We start from the raw sequence: 24,401 nt of genomic DNA on the forward strand, positions 1-24,401 counted from the left end.
GAGTTCCCACAGCTGCTCGGTGACATTCACATCCTTGTCAGCATCTTTGTTGCTACAGAGAACATAATTTTCACATATGAACACTGAAGACATTTAGGCTGCACTGTTTTAGTACCTCTGTATGTAACTCAGAGGTTTTGGTTAGTAAAAATTTAAAGTGTGTCTTTCAGTGGGATTTGGATTGAAGCCAGGTCTTTTTTTCCTGTAGAAAGGAAATCCTGCTTTTCAGCCTGCTCTGTTTCTTACAAATTGATTGTTACAGAAGTTTGCTCATAGTTGTGAATGGGCCAGAACTTCCACTGGAATCATATTTGAAGGGCCAGTCATTGTCATAGTTCATATGGTGTTGACATTTTTATGCAGAAAGTGAAAAAAGTGTCTTTCTTAAAGAAGGAACTGGAGTATGTGAAAATGTTTGTACTTTACATTTGATAGAATTATCATTTGAAAAAACATGTACACTTCCCCCCCCCCCCCAATTTAGTTCTGTTTGTAATCTAAGAAAAAGGGAAGGACAGTTAGAAAGAGGTGTCTGAAGATGGAACAGACTGCAAAAACATTTCTTATCAGTATTCTTTTCACTTTAGAATCTTCTACAATGGGTAAGTCTGATGCCACTCTCTGGGATATAAATCGGACTACATCTTCTAGAGAAAGCTCGACAGGCCTTGTTAGACAGACAATGGCAGGTTTTGACCAAGAACATAAGGAAAATAATTTGTCATGAATGTGGAGGCAGACTGCAATGATCTTAAGAAAACCTGCTTCATTCATCCCACAGAATTTAGTGATTACTGTTTTTTTTGTAATCAGACTTTGCCATGTGCAAGACTGCACAGCAAACAGGTGCCCAAGTCTCTGTGGCTTTTCCCACTGCTGTTTCTTGTATCCTTTGCACAAAGTGTATTGTTACAATATTGGGAAAATTCCAGGATCCCTCAAGTTAGGGCAGTTGTCTGATAGCTATGTGTCAGAGTCATGGGTGATAACAAGCTTGATGTACATAGATTTAGAAAGGCCAGCATAATTTAGCTGGTGGGTTGTGTGTGTGTGTGTTTGTGTACGTTGTGCCCAAAGGTTAAGACCATACAGAATGAAAGATAAAGCCAAACAAGCTGAAATTGAGACCTGAAAAGACAAAATGTGTCTTAGGGTGACAGTCTGTGGTGAGATGTGTCAATGCACTATAGGAGAGGAAATCAGATACTGGAGACTGGTCAGTCTGTATGTAGATAATGTGGCCTGAGGCAAGGGTGTGAGTCAGGAAACAAGGATTTCATGCCTGCTGTGTTGCCTCCAGGATGTAGGTTAGGTATAGCAGGAACAAGTGCAGGTCATCTGGTTAGGAACAGAAAGAAGAGTGACATGGCAGGAGGCACAGATCAAGGCTGATGTCCTGATCTCCTCAGGAAGGAGGAGAAAGATTTTGGAGGACAGCTGTAAGTGTAGGGACACGTGGGATCGTCTGGAGCTGGCTACAATGATTGTCCCTGCTACTGGCAGAAGGGAAAGATCACTGAGGTCAGTCTCCTGGACCTGTCTCACCCTTTGGCCAGCCCTAATTGCAGCCAGATTGGGCTGCAGTCAAAGGGACACGCAAAGGGTAGTGGAAAAAGGGCTTAATGAGGATCCTTGACAACGTTAATTTAACAAAAAACTTCCTTCAGTCCAATACATTAATACATTATAGGCACAAAGATTTAAGTTCTGTCAGCATAGCTTGTCTTATCCTTACAGTCTCCTTTCCAGGGTCAGTAAGTACTGCAAGATAGACACATAATTGAACTAGGCAGAAGGTTGAAGTTTGCCAGTGTAAGTAATCTTATTAAAAGAATTTAAAATATTTTCATGTGTAAAATTGCACCTTTGGATGTAATATGTATCATACTCCTGGTACATGTCTGTATGGATGTGCATACCCTAATCTGTGTACAGGGCTTTTAAGCAATTAAGAAACAACTGAGTTTCAGCTGATTTTACATAGATTTTCGTTCCAATAATACTGTGTGAGAGTTTGGGTACACTGTTGATCCTTTAACCTGTCTATCTGAGTCTCAGCTTATAGCAATATTTTTCTTGGGAGTCTGTAGCTGTTATTTCCACTAAAAGAAAAAAAAAAGGAGTTTAAATACATAGAATGAGTCTGTTGTTAGAGTTTTGTTGTGAGGAAGGTAATAAAGGACATGCTGATGTCTGTGGATGAAGGCTGAGAGAGCAGAAGTTTGTGCAAAGTGATGTTAGTTTTAAAATCAAATTTATTATTTTTTTATGACAACTATTCTTCAGAAAAAAAATGAAAAGGGATTCTGAGTGCAGATAGTTAATCCCTGAACTGCTTATTATTGTTTATTATTTCAAAGGTCTGAACATTTGTTTGAATGGACCTTGTAAAAGTAGTGTCCATGGGAACTTTTAAAGTGTAGAATGGAACTTTTTCAGTATGTTTATGTTAGCATGTCAGTCATGAGCAGAAAACCCCAAGGACTCAAGGAGCAAGATGACTCAAAAGTCATCTCTTGAAGCTTTGGTTTTAGGAAACAAACTAGAAGAGGAAATTCAGTTTTGTAGGATAATGGTGTTTTATTTCTCCAGACAGAATTTTTTTGCTAAATTTCAAGAAATAATGTGCAGTTTACTTAGCAGATCAAAGACATTCAATTTTTTTTCCTTTGGGCTTTCAGATATTTGCTTTTATAACTAGTGAAAAATACTTTAGTAATTGACCCTATAATGATGAGAAATGCTTAATTTGACGGTTCATTTTATATATTTGTAGTGAGATAGCATTAATAAAATTTATATTTATAAATAAAATTAATTTTAAAGTTTTCTATTGCATCTCCATGTGCATCCTTATGTTTTCATATATAACATGGTTTTTTTTTTAAATCTAAGTGTCCTAGTTTCCATCTGGAATTTGGAAACAACACTAAATTGTCATTCTTCCAATTAAGAAAGAATATGCTTGTGTTGTCAATGAAAAAATAATGGTGTGTTGGCCAGGTCCCATGGTCCTTCCTTCAGTAGGGATTTTTCAGACAAGACGTATATTCACCGTATAAACAAAGTGTCTCTGAGTGTACTGCTCACATTCCAGCTCTGCACAGACCTCTCTCAGACTTCCTGGGGAAATGGAGAAAGCTTTCTTGTGGCAGCATATTGGTTTTCAGTCTTGTGTACTCTAGCAAATTTCATAACTAACTTTTCAGTGATGTAGTCCTGCTGCTTGTAAAAGTGGTGTAAACTGTGTGTAGGCAAAGGTTAGGTTAGAATGAAGAAAAGAAGTGATAAAAGCGCCAGAGCCAGATACTGACTATGGGATGAAGGCAGGGGTTTGGTTTCTGCTGACTTTCTGAATATAATGCAATCTGATGGCTATGCTGTCTTTTTAATTCCCCGTTTGTAATTTCTTCAAGGTTAATCACATTTCTAGAAGCCTCAGGGAGGTTTTCCTCTACTTTGCCTCTCAAATAAACTCTTTTGGATGGTTACCTAAGTCATAGCCCTTTTTCCCATTAAAGTTAATGCTATTGCCTTTTACTTGAGTTGTTAGTGCAGAGAGCATAATAGCTGTAAAGGTAGGGCATTTGCTAATAAAGAAACACACATTGTGGTTTTTGTAATGCTTCAGATGAAGTTTCCTAAAACAAAAGTAATTCCATTTATTACTTTTGGCCTGTTTAAACAACATTGATATAAATATAACTTGTACAAAAGCCTGAGTGTAGGGTAACTTATTTCTTAATATATTTAAAGACAAGAATCCAGCAGAATTAAAATGACTCTTGTTTATAACTCTGCTGTCAAAATCAAATGCTTTTAGTCTTAGCAGGATGTATGCTCATCCTTAATTTCTAAACTTCCTTCCATTTGAATCCTAGTGTTTCAGCTTTTATCTGGGGAGGTGGGAAACCTGACCTTTCAGTGAGCCAGCCAAATGCATGTCTTCTTCATGGCTTACACAAGGCATGTCAGTTATGCATTTTGCCACAGTTTGTAGCTTTAAACTGAGCAGCTGTTGCCTCACTGTTAGTTTGGACAAGTGCAGCGTGGAGACTTTTTGGGGCACTGAAGTACCTGCTCTTCTGGCATTTTAGGAGGAATCTAAGATTCAATGGAAGGCACATTTGCTGGTAAGATTTGCCCTTCTGTGGCCGGTAGTACACAGTTCTGATTACGTACAGGGAGTTAAATCAAAGTGATAGTTTTATTTCCAGAGAAGTAACTTGGGTGCCAATCTTATTTCTAATCTTATTTTAGATCTATAATGGCTGCATTTAAATAATAGTGCTGTCAGGACACAAAACTGTTTCTAGGTGGAAAATGAAGTAAGGATTTAATTAAAGCAATATGAAATAATGTCTTAACAGTGTATTTTGTATTTCAGTTTGTTTGAAATGGAATGCAATATTTCAAGTAATTTAGGAAAATTGCTTTGCATTTATTTGGTTCACATTGCAACTATTTCAATATTAAATTCTGTTGTGGGACATTCCTTTGTTTCGTATTCTACAAAAAACAAGTGTCTGTTACAAAATTGCTGGACAAAATAGGAATTTCAGTACTTTAAAAAGTACTAGAACAAGGTAAGTATTTTTTTCCTAAAGTATATAAATTACTCAAACATTGCCAGTTCATACCATGTTTTTGAATGTAAACGCACTGCTGCTTTTTCTTTAGTGAGCTTTTCTTCCTGGATCTTCAGTATGCAAGTTTATAACTTGCAAGCAGTTTTTGTTTCATGATTGCTTAAGGGAGTTTATGGTTTTTTTCCCTTTCTGAATGGCATGTACACATAGCAGCATGTAATAGCAATGTTTTGCTCCTAACTGGTCATAAAGAAACCCCTCCATTTGCATGGTTTTTTCAAGTGGCATTTGTAACTTGAATGAAGGTTCATAATATTTTACTCTGTGAAAGGAATGTCCTTTATGTGCTAACTCTCCCATTTCCCTAATCTGGCTGTTAGCTAAAGGCTATGACAAGCATTCACCATTCGAAGTGATAGTACCCCATTGCAATAGGAAGGTTGTCTTGGTTGTCAACACTGTTATTCTCACCTCAGTGATTTAGAGAGCACAGCAAAAAAGCACCCTGATATCAAGTGTATCTGTATTGATTGCAAAACAATGGTGGTTTTGATGTTCAGCCTATTCAGTCAGTGATAACAACTCTGAGATAACTAGAAATAGTACAAGAAAGGGAGTGAAATTTATTTTAGTTATTTCAGCTCAGACTCTTCCCTTTGGCTGTTTTCTAATGTTTTTAGCTTTGATTTGAGGTGGAATGGTGTAAACATTTTTCTAAAAATTAGGCTGATGCTAGGATTTTTCTTAGGGCATAATTGGTTTAGCTTTTATTTAAGAGGATTCATATTGACATCGTTTTTGAATGTTTAGTTATTTGCTTTTGAAATACTAGTTATGCATATAAAAGCATTGCTACATATTTTAGTAATTCTGAAATAAGTAATTTGCCAGGAAGATTTATCAAATGTGAATTGAAAATGTTTCAAAGCATTAGTAGAAGAAGTAGGATACAATTTGCTGCTAAAAGTACCTTTAACTATTTTCTTGAGCTTAATTTTAAGGGCTTTGCACAACTCTACAGTAATTACGTATTTTTGTCTCCATTTCCCATGGACTTAGTGTGACAGATTTCATGCACACTTTCAGCTTTCTTTGTGAGTGTTGAGGTCTTCTAGGAAAGGGATAGATCTGCTGCTCTTGCATCATGTCTCCTCTCTTTGCCCCCATCCATGGGCTGGAGTGGTGTCTCCTAAGAGCGTTTTTCTTTGAGGGGGGGAAAAAGAATTCTCAGTCTGGAAAAGCTATTGCTTCAAATGCCTTTTAATATGTTACTCTTAGCTTTAGAGGACATTTTATCTGGAGCTGTTCACCTGTATTTGCTTGTTCAAATTTAAATTGCAAAGCTCTGCAGAGAAACACAGCAAAATGGTCCTGTGGAGAGCCAGGAGTTGGGCTGGATGATCCTTCTGGTTCTTTACAGCTCAGCATGCTCTGTGATTCTGTGAAAAATTTCTTTAACATGGATCAAGTGTCATAAATATTTGTAACTTATTCTAAAAATGATTATACAGTTTTTTCAAATAAACTGGTCTTCTTATTAATTTCTAGAAGTTTCAACTTGGAATTCAGAAGAATTCCAATTGGAAATGTCATTAATCTTTGGGACTTGATTCTGAAAATAGCTATACTTAAAAATAATGCTTTTGTGTTATTTGCTTAGAAGAGTTATTTCTGTTCTTGTGTTTTTGTAGGCACTTGGCTGATAAAATGTAATTAGCATTTTAGGAACTTATTTGTGGTATTATGCTTTAAAGCACATTAAATAGTTTTGTTATTATTTAAGTTGAAGTGTCTTAAATTTAAAAACAAAAAAGAACCTTAGAAGTAGAATTTTCTTCTAGGCTTTAGGTGTTCATAATATGCAGTTCTGTAATTGCCATGAAGTACAAGGAATCAAATTAAATCATATAGTTCATGTCTACCTCATAGGTACAGTATTTGAATATAAAACCTCCTAATAGCTACTAACAAAACTTTTAAATATGTATTGAGCACAAAAAGAAGAGGTGCTGCGTCAGGTACTGGTTGTCTTGAGGATGGTGGTAGGATTTGCATACAAAGTCAGTGTTTGGGAGAGAAGTCTTCAGGTATTTTCCATAACCATATATAGAATTAATTTCTCTAAAAAAGACATCAAGAGGAAATATGAAAATATTCTTGTTTGCAAAAATAGAACTAGAACTGTGTCAGTAACTAGGATTTCTGTTTGATTCCAAATCACCAAAATATTATACTTTCTTTTGTTCAAAAGAAACAGATCCTTCAAAAACCAAAACTTTTCTTTGAACGTCAAATATTGGAAAATATTTCAGAAAGTTTGAGAAGGAAAAAAAGGTTTAGTGATTGCATGGATCATGGTACATCAAATTCGAAAACAGGACGGCACTAACAGCATGTTGTTTGGGAAAGTAAGAAAGCTCATGGAATTGCAAAGCCTATTGTCAGTGGAGCCATTCAGCTGGTCTAACATCCTTCTGAGTTGTCTCTGTATTAAGCTCAGTAGTCAAAAGGCAGCTGTGCTGCTGTACAGCCTTCTGAAGAAGCCTGAGAACTATCATCCACATGCACAGCTTTTCCCAGGGGTCATTGACACTCCAAGGCAAAGGGTGACACTTCTAGTGTGAGTTTTTCTGTCATCAAGGACCAACCATTTGTTCTTGTTATGCACTTTTTCTGCTAGATTTAATTATTTCAAATCTGATATTTTTCCCCTGTTCGGAGGTGCTTACATATCTGCTACAGTCAAGTCTCCTCTCAATTGCACTTTATTGAACTAAAGTTACACATTTCTGATCTAAATATCTTTCACTGGGTCTCACTATTCAAGCCTGGAATAATTTTATAGCTCTCTTTGGATACTCTGTGGTTTGTCTGTGTCTTTAAGAAATACAGAAAAGATAACTGTGTATTACTGGTGTCATCCATGATCTATGCAGGGGGACCTAGTTTTGCCAGCACCACCTCCTAAAAGCTCATAGATAAAATTCGGTTTTAGGGTCCCATCTTATTTTTTCAGAGCTGTTAACCTTAGGAAAGCAAAACTCCTTTTCATACACAGGATTTGCAGTTCTTATGTCTAGAATACTTCCTATTTCCAGTAGATCTATAATGTGTACACTAACCTGACTACTTGCTTTTCTGTTAAAGTCAGGTTTGTAAGGTAAAATGGTTAACTGCCCTGTAACAGTCCTGGAATAATTTGGGTTGGAAGGGACTGTGCTGGTCTTAAAGACAGATGTGCTTTATTTTTCCAGTTTTTTTATTTTCTTGCTATATAAACAATATCATTGACATGGTTGACCCTAACCCTATTTAAAACCTTACCTGCAATATAGGTAACAGTAGCACCACAAGGAAGGAGGAGGAGTGTTAATTTTTGCTATGTACTTTTACAAAAGGAATTAATTGCATTTGAAGTCTTCAGGTTAAGGGAGATTTCTTAAAATATGGGGAAGGTACTAGTTTTGAGTTTGTTTTCAGATGGTAAAATCACTGGCTTTGAAAGTTCCCTGTTAAGAAAGGACTGCAAACACCCTTTCTAGTATAATCTGCTAAAGCTTAATGACAAAGACACAATTCATTAAGGAGTCTTGTGACTGTTTAGAACAGCTTTTATGTAGCAAGTGTATTAATCCGGTGAAAGCCAAATGTAATAAATACTTCCATTTTTTTACAAGATAGCTAGTTTCAGCAGTATAATGCATAGGGCTATATATTCTGTTTGCTTGAACACAATCTTCTATAAATGTATCTTTTTTAATTTACCTCATGATGCCCAAATGACATAAACTAAACAAAGACAATTACAGAAAATAGTTGCTTATATAGTTGCTTATAGCAGGGTTTAGTCTAAGCAGAACTATATCAATTTACTAGTGAAGTTGTAGAAAAGCTTGCAAGGATAAAAAAGTACTTAGAGCATTTATATTAGAGGTAGGAAGAAGTAATATTGAGGCAAGTCATAGATGTTGAGACTGTTAAGATCTCTGTTATGAAGTTAAGGTTGATTTAATGCTTTGTGTAGTCTATTGTTTTACTTCTTCTGACTTTGAGACATGTGCCTACCCTGTTCTCTGCTGTCTGCTGTATTCCACTAATCCCTCTCTGGCTTAAACTCCTGTGTCGTAGAGCAGATTTCAGTTCTAAGGCTAAATCACACAGGCTGCTCCACTCTGTAATTTAAAAACATATGAAAGGAAGAATCAAAATCTTTGAAGCTCTGACTTTTTGGCAATTCTTGTTATTGTGATGAGGTTTTTTTCATTAAGCTAAATAATATTTTTGCTATCTCAGTACTACAGAACTTTTCTTGGACTTCAGAGTTTTATTAAGCATATCAGCATTTCCCCTGGTAGCTCGCCTGGCCATGTCTGTACTGCACAGTGCTCATGGCTCTGTCTGAAGTGGTGAGGTAGCCCATGGTGCCATTGGTCCACTGAGAGTATGTGACTGTGCATTTGATGTGTTCTGTATGTCTGTGAAAGGACTTTGATTATATTGACCTGAGTTTTGCTGTGTATTTCTCTTTTTCCGAGAAAATGCCTCTCAGCATCCTTTGAGTTGTGCTTCTGCCACAGCCTTTGTGATTCCAGAAACCTTGCTAAGAATAGCTGGCTAGTAGCAATACTTTCTTAAAAGAATAACTGGCATGATATAATACTTACATGACATCATGAACGTGACTTACTATGATGGGAAGTTGTAAATTCATGTTAATCCCTTCTAAAAATAGTGTATGAATTTTCCTTAGCTTCCCATCAGCTTCCTCATGAGAAAAATCAGCTTGTTAAGGATGCAGGCTGTTACAACCCTTTTGAAAATTTTCTGGTATTTGGCATCATTAGGTGTTTGCATTGAAAGATACCTTTCCAAATTACCTTTTAAAACTTTGGAAATTGCATTCTAGAGTAAGGAATAGCTTCTTTCATTTAATTCTGTAAACTCATTACAGAATCTTTTTCTTCACTCAGTAAATTTAGTAATGGTAATTGGACTTTGCCAAACAGGTATTGTACTACACTGGAAACTTACATTGAAATTGCAAATAAGGAAAAAATGTGAGACTAAGAGGATTGTTATTATTCTAGGTAGAGAGATTAGTTTTACTCTTCCTGAATTACAAGAGGAAGTAGTTTACAGAAGAAAAGAGCTGAATTACTTCCCTTCTTAAAAAAAAAAAAAGTCAACAGTATGGCAATAATTTTACTTTATTCCTCTGTGGTTACAAACTTTCATTTTTTTCAGGCCGGCTTCCTCAGTTGTATTTTAACCCTACAGGAAAAATGCCAATTTGACATACTGTACATTTACAATACATACTCACCAATGAGCTTGAGCAAAGACTGTGTCTGGGGAAGGAGAAAAAGAAGATAAACTAATCCACACTAAAATAAATAATAAATATGTATCAGGAAAGCCATCTGTGTTTTGCCTGCATGGACATGCATGTTGTCTGCATGTTGTTTTTCCTTCCTTTAAATTATCTGTAAAGTAACATACCTTTTGTCCTGAGAGCGCTCAACCCAGGATACTTAGCCCATAAAACTGTATTTCTCAGAAATGGCTATTAATATTAGCTTTGAAGATAGTTCACTTTTAATTCCAACCACAAGGAAAAAATATAAATAATATGTAGAATACAGTAGTCCAAAATAGTTCAGTTGGAAGGGACCTACAGATCATCTAGTCCTACTGCAGTAGCTAGCCTTAATTCTTTTAAACTAAAACTTAGGAGATTGTTTTTACCCAAGAATACACATAAGGATTACGGCAAGGGCATCAGCTGTGATTCTACCTCTGTGTTTCTGTGCAGTGTAAACAGGACACAGACCAAATGATATTTTGTAGGCAGACACCAAAGGAGGAGTAGCAGAGCTCTGGCTGTGTTGGGGTAGAGTGGAGGTACCTGACCCCCCTGACAGTGCTCTGCAGGACGTGCAAGAAGAGCCGTGGATTTGCTGCACAGCGTTCCCAGTGGCTGCAGGTTACTGACTGGGCCATCATCAGTTAATGACATACTCATTTTCACATCTTAAACATCTCCCTCTCTTTTTGACCAGTTTCAGTGAATACTCTTTTAGTATGTCTTAAAATACTTTTAAGCCATTTCTTTAATAATGAAGTCCGAGTGCTGAATGGTTGTGAATTATGAGTATTAGCTTTGCCCTTCACCCTGTTATGTAATCCATCAATTTATTTCCAGTTCATAATTTTTCTCTATTTTTGGCATCTTTTTCAATTAGTGTCCTTGGTTCACTCATTTATCCTTGTGCAAGAGAATATTTTCATATTTTCCTCTACATCGTGAATTTTGAACTAGGAGGTAGAATTACTGCAGTATTTCTTTTTAGCAGCATAGAACTCACTGTTCTTATTAACTCTTTTTAAAGTATCTTTATAAATTATGGTACTGTCTTTAACAGCACTTTGAGAAGTGTGTTAAAGTGTGTGAAGTGTTTTGTTCTTACTAGGTTTTTCCTGCTGTACACTGCTGATACAAAACTTATCACAATAGTTTTGTGGAGTTCCATTACTAAGTTTTTGACTAATGCCTTAATAAATCAAGCAGTTTTCTCTGATGTGTCTTAGGGAATTTCTATGTGTACGTTTTTGATGAATACAGGTATATTTCCTGGATTTTGTTTTTGTTAGAAATCTAAAAATCTTGGGTATCAAATTAAATTATAGCTGCTACAATAAATGTGACTGTGCTGTCCTATTCACAAAATGTTCTCATTATCAGAGAAAATTCAGAGCACACAATAATTGAATCATCACCAAAACTAAGTGGTGAAGGAGTAGATTTTGTAGGAGCTTCAGTTATGTAGAGGTTGAATTTATATTATTCCAAGCGTAATATCAAATAAGTTAAAAAGTTTCCGTAACAGATCATACAAAGACATTTTGTACCCAGGTGCACAATCGAAAGTATCTGCTGTTAGCGGTTTTATTCTCTATCCATTTTCGTAGTTACAGAGAGGACAGGTCTCAAAATAAACTCATGTTAGGAACAGATTCTGTTTAGGGAAATACTGAAAGCAGGCCAGAATGATGAAAACTCTGAACTGATTAAGCATTTTTCAAGTGTATTCCATTCTTTTCAAATTCTTTCTCTGCTAAGCTTCAGGGCTTAAATCGGGAACATCTAATGAAGTGTTGTTTTTACTGGATGTGGCTTGGATTAATTTTGTCCCAATAATCAGTAAGAATAATAACCCAAACACCTTATGCAGCAGATTTGCCTGCCCTTTGGTCTATGTGGAAAATCTGGTAGCGTGTCTCATGCACTGGATTGTCTTTCCTTTGAAGATTCAAAAGGCAAGAAAAATTAGTTGTAAGCGTTGTACACTTATCATATCTTACTTAATTCTCATGTTATTCTTTGACATGATTAAAATCAAGTTCTCAGATTGGCATCTAGTGTTCATCTTGTGTCTCTAACACCAATGGCAGTTTTGGTGTGTGCTTCACTTGGTATGACACTGAAGCCATAGGAAACATTCTTATTATTTTTACCTTGAAAGACTATATTTAATGATTGTTTTCCAAATTGAAACAGTTTTCATTTGAATAGTTGCTTGAACTTGGGCGTTCATGTGCAGAATTTGTAAAACTGGACCAGGTGGGAGCAGATCATTGCTCTTTCCCACCTATCCTTGAAGGGTCACTGCAGCATGTAATCTGGTCTTCATGATAAGACCAAAGTACAGAAGATGATGCTTTTTACAAAATGTATTTCTGAGGATCCTAAGGCCAGAAATGAGTTTTAATTTGTGCTTATGGTAGTTTATGAAGTTGCGCAGCAAGGTGCAAACTTCAACAGATCATTAATTAAATGCAGGGATTGTTAATGTCAAAGTCCAGTGCACTCAGACTAGAAAGAAATGCCTCAAGGCTGAGGCATTGAAAATGGCTGTTGCAGTTTTACAGGTATTTACATTATGAATGCTATGTTTTGCTGCTACAGTTTGTAGTCTTTTAAAATTAAAAAGTTCCTAAAACAACAACAAAAAAGAAAATGTAGAAAATCAGTATCATAAACCCTTGCTTTAATGGGTACCTAACTGTACATACATCTGTAGAACATCCTTCTTTTCCATAGGTGTGTGTATATATATTCTCAAACTACATTTTTGTTTGCATTTTCTCCCATACTCACTGATTATAACAGAGTTCTTTAATTCTTAAAATTGAAAAGCTTTTGCATTACATAAATGGAAAAAATAGAAGCAAGATTAATTTTTACTGTCTTGATTGAAATACTCAAATATTGGAACCTGACTTGAGATGCTTGCACTCTGTCTAATCACTGGATATTTCTCCATTGCAGCATTAACTGAAAGTTGTATGCATTTTAATTTAATTTTGAACAGCAGCTCCTGCTTTGATTTTGGACAAGCTTTGTATTATTTTGGGAGGTGAGGTCAAACCTTGAGTTCTGCTTTGACTCAAGCAGTAACGAGTTCATTTTGCATTGAGAATTATGTGTTCTTTTTCTATAATGTTCTTTTCTTCCAAAGTAAACTCATAAATCCTCCCTTTTGACGATTTTGTTCTTATGGGCTGGAATTTATCTGGTAATTTACATGTACATTTGTTTAGCATTTGAACTTAACATTCCATATGCTATGCTGTATTTATATCCAGATCTTAAAAGGTCTTGAATACAGATGCTGCACAGAGAACCCTCCTGCTGGTGTGTGTTGCTCAAGTCAAAATCCTGTTAGTCTACCACTGTGGCAGCCTTTAGGAGAAAGATTTATGAAATGTATGTGAAAGTGGAATATTTCTGAAATCATTCAGGAGTTTTGCAGAGGAGGGGATTCATTAGATGGGATTACATTTCAGGAAAAAAATGAAAAACCCAAAACCACTTGAGCAGCAAGTGTGGTGGTGTCATAATAAGCTCTTTCCAGCCTTTTCACATATCTGTTACACTGTGGTATAAAGGTGTATATTTAGAAGATCAATCATTATAGCCCAGAATCCCATCATCCAGCCTTCTTGGTGATAGTTGCCTCTGAAGCAATGAAATCTTGTGTCCGGTCTTGCACAGTGCGTGCTGCAGCATGCCACAGCAAGATGGCATGTTGGTATCCAACAGCTTTTGAGAGCTAATTTTCAACCAGTCATCCAGACATTCACAGTCTATCTACCAAATTATAATTAAACCTTCTTCTGGCAGGTGTTCTGAAATGAGGATACAGTTTCATGAGTTACAGCAGTAGGTGAAGGTCCCCTAAAATAGCAGGTCTCAGGTGGCCCATTGCCATACATAGGTGGCCCATTGCCATACATGTAGACTGGAAGCAATAAAGCTGCTTTCTGACTAAACATGTACATGGTGGATCTCTTCAGACTTCTGGCAGCACTGCTGATTCATCTCTCCATAATACCTATAAGTATGTCTATGTTCAGCAAACCCTGTGTAACACAGGGTGCCCTTTGTAGTTGAAGTATCCATTTGCTACCCTGTTAGCCTCAGGGTTGTTTGTTACAGGCACTGCCTTCAAAGCCTGTTATTTCAGGTGCAGAAGAAATGTTTACTGGCTGGGGTTAACACACAAAAACCACATTGATTCTTATGCAGATATTCTGCAGCCATTGCTAGTTGTACTTTTCTCCATGAGGATGCAGTCTCAGCTCTTTGCTAGCTGCCCTGAAAATGGAAAGGAATTGGAAAATCAGCATCAAATTGGATGAGTTTTGTCCTGAGATCTTCTGATTTTGCCAAATCAAAATTAATGTCACACTGCAACTCGTTGCATCTTTTTTCTTGGGAATTTACTGCCAGAAGAAAATCCAGTATGTATTATGGACAAGTCTGATTGTTTTTGTCGGTCAGTACCAACCAACCTGCATACAGAGAGGAAATGGTTGATTAAATGTGTTGATAATATATGGTAATTCAGAGACAAGCAGCCAAGTTCTCCTGTACACTGCAAAATATTTCCATGAATGACTCAGGCTAGTGGAGTGGTAAAAGCCCTTGGATGCAATTCCAGAAATCTGAGCAGCAGCGTGGCTGTAATTACACACGGCAGTGTAGCTGTACACTAGGGATGATGGGAGGCAGGCATGGCAGTTCAGGTGTGGTGAAATCATGGTGATTCTTTGAATTCGTTTCATGTATGATGTCAGTGCTCGTATTTCACAGAGATTTCACAGGATATTCTGAGTTGGAAGGGACCCAGAAGGATCATTGAGTCCATCTCTTAAGTGAATGACCCATACAGGATAGAGCACATGGCTTTATTGTTATTAGCACATGCTCCAGCCAACTGAGCTAATATCAGTAAATCTAGTTTAGAACCAGGATCTTCTAATCCAGCCATAAGCAGGGTTTAAATAGTTTTTCAAGCTCATACTTAATGGGTAGGAACTTCTGAAAAATGTAAGGACTGCTATGTAGTTGTTAACTCAAGGTTAACATATTAATAAATACTTAATGCTGATCATCTTTAAATCAACTTTACAATCTAAATGAATGTTTTGTTGTACGTAGGTTTTACCCTGTGAAAATGTTTACCCAACTTTTGTAGTTAAAGAAAAAAAAATTCTTTCCCATGCATGTGCATCTGAACTGTCTTAATAATTATATCATTTTTTAGACAACTTAAATTTGTTTCAAGACAGAAATTATATAGGCAGGTTGTATCTCTTAACAGTACAGTACTTTCATGTTTTTTTCCCCTGGGATTTCATGTGATTGATTCTATAATTGCAAAATTTTAAAAGTGTGTCCAGAGTCTGGTTTTCAAAACGGAACTCTTTGCCAGTTCCTAAAGCAAGAAGTGATTTTAGGAGTGACTGTTGTTACAATCACTCCATATCTTTCTTTTTGCTTAATTCCACTATTCAGTCAGTTCATGAGTCAGGATTTTGTGGTATATAATGTCATTTAATTCAGTTATACTTCAACATGCTAGTTGCCTTTTAAAAAAAATCCTCTCCAGAAGTTTCATAAATCTGTTCAGCAATAAAATCTCAGCCTCAGTAGAAATATCTGTGTGTTATAGTTTCAGGGTGTTCTATTCCCAGCAAAATTCTTTTCTACATGTGATTTCTCTCTTTTTCCTTTTCTCTTTGTACTATAGAACCTATTGGTTTTTTCATCTGGCCCAATGTGGTGACTTGCTGCTGCTCCCCAAGAGATCACCTCCTCCAATGTCTTGCTATTACTATGCCTGAATTAAACTCAAAGCAGGCATTCTTGAACTAGCTGTGAAATTTGCTGTTTCTATTCCAAACCTGAAAAGGATCCTGTGCCCTCAGAGTGTATCAGTAATCCTACTTGGTCTAAAAAAAAAAAAAAAAAAAAAAAATTCTACAGACTGTAGCTCATCTTCTTTTCCTCAGGTTATCTCTGTCTTCTGCTTGCTGATGCTTAGGTCCTAAAGAACTCCAGTTTTATTTAGTGCAAGTACCCTGTAGATCAATGCTCCCCTGCTAATAATAATTTCCAATGTGTGCTGATAGGCAGTTTTAAGAGGTAGCCCATATTGCTAGATTTAGGTATATGGACAGAGAACCTGAGTGTCTTCTCATTTGATTACTTGACTCATAAGGAAATTTGAAGACAAAGTGGATCTATTGATTTCAGTGGTTTCTACAGTGAAATCGAACTTCAATTTGATCCCGTTCTGTGTCAAGCTTCCCAGTAAGTTAAATATCAGGCTCTTTAATACTGGAGTGAGTTGTTTGCAGTCAGAATTGATAATGGTGAATTCATGTTCATTAAGGGAGAGAGAGATATTTTTAATTAGATAGAAGACAAACAGGAAATTAACAAAAGCTTGTTGGTTTGGTTATTACGGTATTGAGATATATTGCATCCAAGGGACAGCAAAACAATGTTATCCCAGTTGTGCTGATCTGTACTGGAAGCTGGTGTTCAATTAAACTGCTTTATAGTGCTTAGGTGTCTTCAGCTTGGGGAGCTTTTATTGTATTTTTCCTCTTTTTTGAACAGAACAGTTCTACATTTTCTATATTGACAGCTGTTCATCTGTGGCTATTTCTTAAATTTTTACTGTGGTCAGTATTTATTTTCTCACTGTACACATAATCCATATATTCTCTTAAAGCATATGAACAGTTTGGAGGATATCTGTAGCATAGCTTACTAAAAAGGCCTCTATTAGAATCCATTTATTGCACACATTTTAATATTAGCAGAGAAAAAGAATCCTCTTAAGATTTTTCTATACTTTCAGTTAGATTAGTATAATGTCATAGAAGCAAAGTCTATTATCAAAAAACTGTCTAAGTTAAAAGATATTATAATAGGTTGAGTAATTACTTTTATTCTTACAGCTATTGAAATTCATCTTTTGCTCTCGATCACAGCTTGTCATAATCACAAGATCTTTGCCAGTAGCCTTCTAGAGAGTGAGCATGTTCTTAGGTACTGTAATTTTCACTTTACTGCTTTAAAACTGTTTTTTGAATGTAGAGATGGAATACTTTTTTTTTTTTTAAATGAAAGTAAGTGTAGAAAGAAAAGGACCTAGAAATAAAACTAAGACAGAAATCCAGTTATTGAATATTTCAGTTAATCAAACTTTGTTGAAAGTAGATTTTCATATTCTAGGCCGGCTTACTCTTTTTAGATGGCATTCATTTAAAAAATGCAGTGACTTTTCCCTGGCACTCTGTATTTTTCTCCCATTCTTAAAAAGATAATTCTTTTGTTAGAGGAGAAGAGCCCTCTTTGTTCCCACTGGTATCAGCGATGACTAAGTCAGTCCAGGAGTCCTTTGTTAAAGCTAAGCAGAGGTTATCTTGTTTTGAGTAATAAAAGCAATACTTGCTGTGTTAAAGATTATCTGCTTCAGCTGTTTATCAGCAGGATAAGCAAAGCTATCTATTTCAGCTTTAGGCAACTCAGAAATGAGTAGTCTGGGTCCTTATTTTCTTGTAGTATTTTTAGCATTAACTTGATGTGGTAGAACACAAAAACCAGTATCATTTACTGCAGCAGCTAATTTTAGTGAGGATCGTATCTTGCCTTAACTGTGAAAAAAGCTACTGTGATTTGGGTCTGAAAGCAGTTCCATTCTGCAAGTTACTCTAAGGACCTGGCCATTCTTTGAAGTGCAGAAAGATACTATCTGTTTCCTGAAGAACACAAACTGACAACACAAAGCTGGAGGACTTACTTATGAGCCTGGTTAAGGAGTTTTATAGCAGAAGCAGATCTGTTCCTGGAGTAAAAAATGGTGGAAGTCTGAAGCACACACACAGAAACAGATGAAAAAATAGTCCAGGGGAAAAACTAGCTTAATACAGGCAAAGAGTCAGAAAGTAGACTTTCATGCAGAGTGTAAATCATGGAAGGTGGTGAAGTTGAGAATAAGGATCCTGGATTTTCTGTGATAAAACACAAAAGACTGAAATGACGAAAGATAAGATATCTGAATCTGGAGAGGTAAATTATGCCAACAACCAAGACTTGCAAAAGATGTGAATTATGGAAGAATTACATATTTATAGGTGTAGAAAAAAATCAACAGAAATAAGTTATTCTACTTACTTAAATAAGTTACTTCTACTTCTTCAGTATTTATAGCCATACTTTAGCCATGAGCTGTGTGCCTTCAGATTTCTGTTTAGCCTCTGTTCCTCTCCTTGGATATCAGCTGCATTTTTGCTGCAGCAGCCTGTTCCATGTGCTCTCAAATTACAGAGAGAATTTACATAAAGTTCTTCCAGTTTAATGAAGAATTGAGAAATGCTAGTTTGAAATTCAGTGTTTTGAATCAGGAAGTGTTTTATTTATTTTCAATCTTCTTTGAAATCCAGCAATACTGGTGGCTGCTCTTGAGTCATCTTGGCTTCGCTTCCATGAAAAGATTTTCTTTTTGACAGCTTCATTTTTTTGTTAAAGTGAAGCTGGGTTGTGAAGATTTCATTATGAAAGATGATAGTTCCATTAAAGGCAGTTTGATTAAAGGCATTCAAAATCCATCCACTAGCTTTCTGCTGGATTTGATCAATGGGCAGTCAGTGTAGTGAAATCCAGTTCTAATGAGATTCTTATTCTTGATGGTTTCTGGCAGTATAGAGATATGCTTTGGAGCAAGCCTTAGCTGTGGTCACTTTGTGGTGTTGAGCCTTGTTCTTAGATGTGAGAGGTTGTGCTAAGTGGAGCCTGAAGGGTGATTATACTTAGGCAAGGTAATGTGCAAAAGATCATGATCAGTGCTCTACCCTATTGCAAATTCAGTGTCAAATTTTGCCAGATTTTGAGGTCTTTGTGCATGGTGTAGTTGGTACAATGATGGAGAAGGTGAATTGCTAAGAGCGCCCCTTTAAACCTCATTGGCGAGCACTGCGATGCCGAACAGCTCATCTTTGCTCTTATGTTTTCTCTCTTTCATCCGTCACTAGGCACTCCTTATAGAGTTATATCTTCCTTCCCTGCCATATTGATAGCTATAAGGTGTTTACAGCTGTACTTACCAAATAATGTTGGTTTTGCAAAGTATGGCTGTGGCATTGCACTGTCCATAGTATTGCTGTCTGTTTCCTGTGGTGATCACCTGCAGCCAAGCCATCATCTGAGCTGCCTGTCCTTTCCTGACCTTGGTGCTTGTTCCAGAGACTGGATGTTTCTGACAGCTACAGCTTTTCACCAGTTGGGATGTGTTAGTTGCCTTCTGGGAGTGCATCTTCTGGTGCAGTTTTGTCTGAAAAGAATCAATTTTTTTGCACTAAGACTAAACTAAAGCACAGTAAGTGAAGATACTTGGGAGATTCACTTCAGAAGTCCATTTGTGATGTAAAACAAATGTTCAATCTAGACACAACCAAACACCCTCCATTTCAATGGTGAGATACAGGGGAGGCTGGTGCAGGCTGTACTTTCTCTGCCTTGTGTGGGAAGGGCTTGCATGCACATGGAGTCAGTGAGGCATTGTGACTTCTAGGGAGCAAATAGGTGTTGGTGGGTGTTTGTGTCACACCTTCCATATTATCTTCTTCCTGAGATAATGCTGGTTGTGACAGTGACAGTTCAGTCCATATATGTAAACCATAAGTAAATACATAATCCTTCTAATATAAAATGAACATTATATTTTGCATTGTATTTATTTAGGCATAAGATTGTATTCTGCTGCAAAGTCAAGAACAGTGCACATGAGCTTTTAGTGCTTTTTATTACAAAACCTCTCAGAACAGTTCTGTGCAGGTTGAGGCAGGAAACAGGACTGAAGTCTCATGTAGAATTGAAGCAAAGACGACTGAAAGGGAGCCCAGAAGCTCACTGCACTCCACCTGTTGCCCAAACCAGCAGTGACACATCAGTGGTGTTCTTAACTGGCTTTTCCCCCTCAATCTTTGCTTAAGGTGTTTCAATGACAGAGATTTCTCAGTATATGCAGATACTGTGCAGCACTTCTTCATTATCACTGAAGTTACACATGTTTCCCTCTGTATAACCAAGCTACTGCTTGTTGCAAATTAATCCCATTACTTTTTTTCTTGCTAGTGTACACAGAAACAATTTGTTCTTTCAGAAGTTTCTTCCTATTTGAACATTTCTCAATAGGTTCTGTTAGCCCAAAGACTTTATTTAGGGCTATTGCAATTTATCATTTGATTTTCAGTAGACTATATTAAGAAAAGCCAATTTTCTGTCTTCTTAACTTCCCTCTGATTAATAATAGTTTGCACAAATGCCTTAGAGTGGAAAACTCATGTAGCATATTTTATGTTTATTATAAGGGACTGAATTTTAATCAGTCATTATGAACTTGTTTTCTTTCTTAGAGAAACAAATTGCACTCTTTATCACTTGAGAGCTTATAAATATATTAAAAATACTGGGTAAGAGATAGTTCTAGGGTGTAATCCCATTATGTGTGGAAAAAATCTGAAGATATTTCATGAAGCAATGCAAAAAAATAAACTCCTTTTTCTGAGAATGATGAATAGTATGTAATATATGGCTATGAATGTTTTTACATTTAAGTAATTATTGAAATATTTTTCAGAGAACCCATTCTAAACTTATCTAGTAAGAAGATTCACTCAGTATTTTGGAATCATTGTGTTGATGTTTCATGCTTCCCACATGATCTTAGAAAGCTTGCCTTCTTCCTTCTTAGGAAAAGTTTTATTTTTCAAGAGATATCACTGCTGGGATATTATAAAACTACCATGAATGTTTTGTATTAAGGATAAAACATTCATGCTCCCAAATATATATGCATTTTCTGAGAGGAATGAAAAATATTTTGTAGCCTTGGACATTTGGTTTCACAATGCAGCAAGCTCAGATACAATTTATCTTATAGCAAGTGGATTATGAAGAAAAATGCTGACCCACATGGGTTTTCAATTATCATTATACATTATTTCTTGTGGGAATTGGGTCTCAGTGCCCCAGTCAAGCCCTCAAATTGCTTTGTACTGTGGCTGTTACATGGGGGCAAAGCAGAGGCACACTCTGCCAGATGAGCCCTTTATTTGAGGCTGTGATAAGGCCACGGGTGCTGGAAGAAGGTATTTCGATGTTTCTGGAAGCAGGCGTGTTTTGGCAGGTGGCTTTACAATCTACTAACTCTAGCTGCCCTCTATCTAGCCAACACCAGATATAAAAAAAAAACATGTAAAAGAAGATTGTTTAAATAGAAGGAAAGTACTTAGAATATAGTGTATTGCTGAGTAAATGAATGAACAGTTTAACAAAACCAAAACACCATGTTGTCTCGCTTTCGCACAGCACGGTCCAAGAGTTAAAGGCAAAGCCTAATGAATTTTTCCTTTGTTTTGCTGTAGAACGCCAAGCGTGTACATCCATGTCTGGCTCCAGCGTGCTTCCCTCCAGCGTGGCCGGTATCAGCAGGGAGCTGATCGAGCTGCAGCACCTCATCCAGTTCCCAGAGGAGGTTGCCAGCATCCTGACCGAGCAGGAGCAGGAGCTCTACCGCAAAGTCTTACCCATCGACTACCTCTGCTTCCTGACCAGGGATTTGGGCAGTGCTGAGTGTCAAAGCAAGCTGCCATCTATTAAGGCATCCATATCTGCTACTATTCTTTCTTCTCCTAATGGAGAACATAATGCTGTAGAAGATCTTGTGACAAGGTTTAATGAGGTAAAACAAAACTTTTAAATTGCTTTTTGTAAGGGTTATTACCTGATGTATGTGTTTGTTATTTCCTTTATCTCTCCGAGCCAAATTTAGCTGTAACAGCAACTTTTTAAAATGTAAATTAAGATGACCAGTTATTTAGCTAAATAACTTGCATTGAATTTAATAGGAGCTATGTGATCAATTTGCTCAGTGAGGTTGGGAAACAGTTGCCTACCTTTTTCTTGCACATTGTAAAGTGAACATGAAGAAAAAATTACAGACTTCTAATTCTTGGTATTTATACTGACAGTATGGGTTAAAGTTTCAGTCAATTCATTAGTTTGTTTAGGTGCTGGAGTTCTATTTATTTGTTTCGGATTCTTGTAGACTAAGCATGATATTAGGAGTCAGCACAGAAGTATTATAGAGTTTTCTGTGTTTTCTGTAGTATAACTACACTAGTCTGCACTATTTATTTAACCACTGTGTGTATCTTAAGCATTGTCATACAAAGAAGTGTCACTTGGCATGACATTTTCACAAGCCAAATGTTGAGTTCTTTAGTAAGATTTTATTTTGTTGTCAGAAAGGTGGTCTTCTGACGAGTTTAATAGAAAACTGATTAAGAATTGGGAAAATGGTTAAAAAAATCCACCCAAAACCCCAACCCAAATCAAAAATCAAACCACCTAAATAAAAACTCCTGGTTTAGCTGCAGAAACATGGAACAGTTCGTTCTTTTTTGGGGGGAGAGGGGGGTGAACTATGTGTGATGTTAGCAGTTTCTAGAACTGTAGAAGTGGAATAAAATGAAGATAAAGTTGACTTAATGCTTTTTTAGTTTGCTATCCACTACATTCTTATAGGGGGTGAGATGAAAATTTTTTTACTACTATGCAAGTAGAAAATTTTTTTGCTACTAAGCAAGTAGTAAAAAAAAAGCATAAAATTAAGTAAATGTAGAAGAATGTGTATTGACCCCCAGAGAACTTCCTGTGTGCTGGGCAAAGAAGAATCAGGGAGTGAATATTTAGCATGTTTCAAAGTGTTCCTTCTTGTGTATTACTGAGATTTAGCAACTATAATAGGGTAAATATATTGGCTTCTCTCACCTCATTCAATTATGAGAACATACATAAAAGTTGCAACTACAATACTCAGTCTTTAAACAGAGCCTAAAATGGTTTTAATTAGCTGCAGTAGCAGTACTCTATTGGAACAGACTACAGAAGATGCTGTGGCTGGTGTGGCTGGAGAGGATTGTCGGTGCCGACCCTGCTGGGGCCCTCCCTCCTGGGGGGCTTCTCATGGGGCTGAGGCCAGGGGAGATGAGGTGCACTGGCCAAGCTGTGTGCAGCCTGGTGAGGCACAGTGCCAGGGCAGTGCACTGAGGACATGTGGCCATCAGCTGTACAAATCAGACTGACCAGGATTGTGTTCTGACATTGAAGGGTCACAGGATTGAAAAGCAAGTAGGTCCTGAAGAAGTCTTGTCAGAAATGACCGAGTCTGTTCCATATCAATGACAATTTTAGCATTAAAGTTGCCTTTTGATAAGATAGTCAGCATTAGCTTTGAATCTTGGAGGTTTTTGACTTTCCAGTTTTTGTTGTCTGGCGTTCCTTGTTTGGTAATTGTACAGGATAGTTTTTATATCATTTGAATTAATTCCCAAATATTCAGTGCACAGATTCTTTGGTATTTAGTGCAATAGATTATTTGAAGTATAATTGGGAATACATTTTTAAAAACATAGATGTTATGTGTTTAAATGGAGTTACTGTAAAATATTTACTGCTTGTCATAAATCACTGATTTGCTATATACTTTATCTTACAGTGGAGTATATCAGTTGCCATAGCCAATCATGAGCGTGAACTCTCAAAGTGTCTTTGTTTATAAATGGAAAGAAAATTCTTGTACAAAGAGTCATGATTTTGTTGGCAAAACTCAGTGAGCACTTGCTGATTTTTTTGGCATTCCCTATAGAAATACTGAAGTGTATTTATAATGTGGGAGCCAAAATTACTTTTAGGATGACAGGCTTCTGATACATGATGGGGAAAAACAATTCCATGTCATTTTTCTGTTAAATAATAATTATATTGTTTAGAGAATTTTTCATGAAGCAGTATACTTTTTAGTATTTTTTTCAGACAATACCTATTAAGGAGAAACACTCCATAAAACTTGTGTAAAATGACAGTCAATCCTGAAGATTTTGGACTACATGCATACAGTATCATCAACTATAAATAAAGCCTGTAGTCTTTAGGGTTTGATTAAAAATGGAATTGCATAATAGTGGAGCCTTGGGCACAACACGTACTCACCGGTGAGACACAGCTCCTACTTCATTTGCTGCTAATAATATCCAATTGATCTTAGAGTCCTGTCAGAGCAAGGCTCTAGACCAAAGTAAAGGCAGATATTCTTTCCTGTTACTAAATGTAATTAAAAGCTGATTCTGAATTAGTGGCTAGCGGGAGGATTAGAGTGAAATACAGTTACATCTACCTTTACAAAACTATTGGCTCTAAGTTTCTAAGACTGTGCACTCCATAGTGGTAGTAATGTATTTTTCTGCTCCGATGGAGCTTTGGCTATAAGAAGTTTAATTTTCAAGGATGTAAAACTGTAGGAAGAAACCATTGAGATTCTGCAGAGTTAGCAGAGCCCTGGCAGCTGGGAAGTTAGGAAAATGGTACCTCAGTGTGTTTTAGGACCGTAA

General features: G+C 36.6%; 1 protein-coding gene across 4 annotated transcripts in view; it reads left to right on the forward strand.

Annotated features, from left to right (window-relative positions):
- The window catches only part of PLCE1 (phospholipase C epsilon 1), a 140,019-nt gene that overhangs the window by 66,515 nt on the left and 49,103 nt on the right, over nucleotides 1–24,401 (forward strand). For all 4 annotated transcript variants that reach the window (XM_077183064.1, XM_077183063.1, XM_077183065.1 and 1 more), the window contains one exon: nucleotides 21,375–21,691. In XM_077183064.1, the coding sequence (XP_077039179.1) occupies nucleotides 21,375–21,691 (317 nt within the window). The remainder of the gene's footprint in view (nucleotides 1–21,374; nucleotides 21,692–24,401) is intronic.

This window comes from Agelaius phoeniceus, chromosome 9, assembly GCF_051311805.1.
Source record: "Agelaius phoeniceus isolate bAgePho1 chromosome 9, bAgePho1.hap1, whole genome shotgun sequence".
NCBI lineage: Eukaryota > Metazoa > Chordata > Aves > Passeriformes > Icteridae > Agelaius > Agelaius phoeniceus.